General features: G+C 63.8%; 1 protein-coding gene across 1 annotated transcript; it reads right to left on the bottom strand.

Annotated features, from left to right (window-relative positions):
- Positions 1–751: 751 nt before the first annotated feature.
- On the bottom strand, positions 752–1,620 carry LOC103903025 (thyroid hormone-inducible hepatic protein-like). Its single transcript, XM_009284154.2, has 2 exons — positions 1,366–1,620; positions 752–1,082 (listed from the first exon to the last, which is right to left on the bottom strand). The coding sequence occupies exon 1, from the start codon at positions 1,618–1,620 to the stop codon at positions 1,384–1,386; it is 237 nt and encodes a 78-aa protein (XP_009282429.1). The 3' UTR covers positions 752–1,082; positions 1,366–1,383.

Raw genomic sequence — 1,620 nt, 5'->3', positions numbered from 1 at the left:
CGGTTGCTTTCCAGAGGCGCCGAGACCTGCAGCTCCGCTGCTCCTCGGGGGCGGTCCCCAGCCTCAGCCCCACTTGGGGCAGCTCTGGGGCAGAAACCCTGAGGGGCAGGAGCAAGGCGTGGGGAGCTTTGGGGCACAGAGCAGCACCAGCGGCGGTGGGACACCCCTGGGGAGACCTTTGAAGAGAACCCTGAGCCTGGTGACTGCGTTGTACGTGGGCTGACGTCTCTCTCCCTCCCTTCTGGGTGCACAGCAGTGGGGCTCGGTGTCCGCCTCGCTGTTGCACGTCTGGGCTGTGCGTTGGGCAGAGTCACAGCCCAGAGCTGGTGCACAGAAAACCGGCACCAGCTTTTGCTGGTCTTGCTGTCGACATAAGGAGAAAACTGTTTAGCATGAGGGCGGTGAGACACAGGAAGAGGTTGCCCAGAGAAGCTGTGGATGCCCTGTGGTTGGACGGGGCTCTGAGCTACCTGATCTAGTGGCAGATGTCCCTGCACACAACAGGGGATTGGACTAGATGGTCTCTGAAGGTCCCTTCCAACCCCAACCATCCCAGGACTTTGTGATTCTTTGGCCCTTCAAATTCCCCATCGCTGCACTGGAAAGTCCCCTCCCAGCAGAGCCAGGGTCCCCCCGCCCCACGCCGGGGCACTCCCCGAGGGCTCCAGCCAGGGGAAAGCACCACACCGACAGCGGCTTCACAGGGCTTGTTTTATTAGCAAAGATTGGGGAAAACGCCCCCGGAGTCCAGGTACCAGCTGGAAAAGGGCTCGGCAGTCGCAGGGGACCGTCGGAGGTCGGGGCCACCGTGCAACGCCGCCGCCTTCGTGCCACTCTTTGAAAATAAAGAGGAGGGCACGAGCCGTGTGGCTCTTCTGACGGACCTCCCAGCACATCCAGATGCTTCTTCCTATGAGGATAAGGCACCATCTGGTCCTCGGGTGGTCCCAGCCGGCGCCGGCGTGCGGTGCCAGCGCTGGGAGATCAGCTGCTGCGGTGCGGGGAGGGTGAGCGGGGCTGGGGAAGAGCCCACGACGGTCAGCGATGGGGACGTCTTCTCCGTCGTGCCACCAGCACCCATCCTGCAACGGCAGCTGTCCTTAACCCTGAAGGCCATCCCAGGGAGAGAGCTGGCCCACCAGCCCGGGTCCGTAGACCCTGAACCCCTGGAGTCTCTGCACAGAGGGATGGGATGAGTGCCCTCCTTCAGCATGGAGATGGAGATCTGCAGCATTTGAGGGGACGGCCCCCATTTCAAGGCACTTCCCAGTAGCTCCCCACCCCTGCAGCGTGGGGGACCCCCTGGGGACATCGGCCACCCCTTGCCCCAGTGCCCCTGGGCTCCGTGTCCCCCCCAGCTCTTACCTGGCGGACGGGGCAGGGTCACCAGCTGGGCTGCCCCTCGCTGGGGCTGATCTGCTCCAGGATCTGGCTGTACCTCCGGGTGAGGGCGTTGGCGTCCCTGGTGAGGTGGGTGAGGACCTGCTGCAAGCCGGCCAGGTGGTGGGACAGGCGCTCCTCCAGCTGGGCATCCATGGTGTCATTGTCATCCGAGGATGTGTCGGCGTCAGCGCCGGTCTGGCTCTGGTCGTTGACAGAGGACAGGCCTTTCTCTACCAT

This window comes from Aptenodytes forsteri, unplaced genomic scaffold, assembly GCF_000699145.1.
Source record: "Aptenodytes forsteri isolate BGI_AS27 unplaced genomic scaffold, ASM69914v1 Scaffold2455, whole genome shotgun sequence".
NCBI classification, from domain to species: Eukaryota; Metazoa; Chordata; class Aves; order Sphenisciformes; family Spheniscidae; genus Aptenodytes; species Aptenodytes forsteri.
The sequence above is the reverse complement of the archived record's forward strand: the minus strand, read 5'-3'. Positions and strand labels throughout refer to the sequence as shown.

What these genes read in the sequence shown, in the direction of transcription:
- LOC103903025 (XM_009284154.2), bottom strand. Translation starts at nt 1,620, where the DNA reads ATGGTAGAGAAAGGCCTGTCCTCTGTCAACGACCAGAGCCAGACCGGC.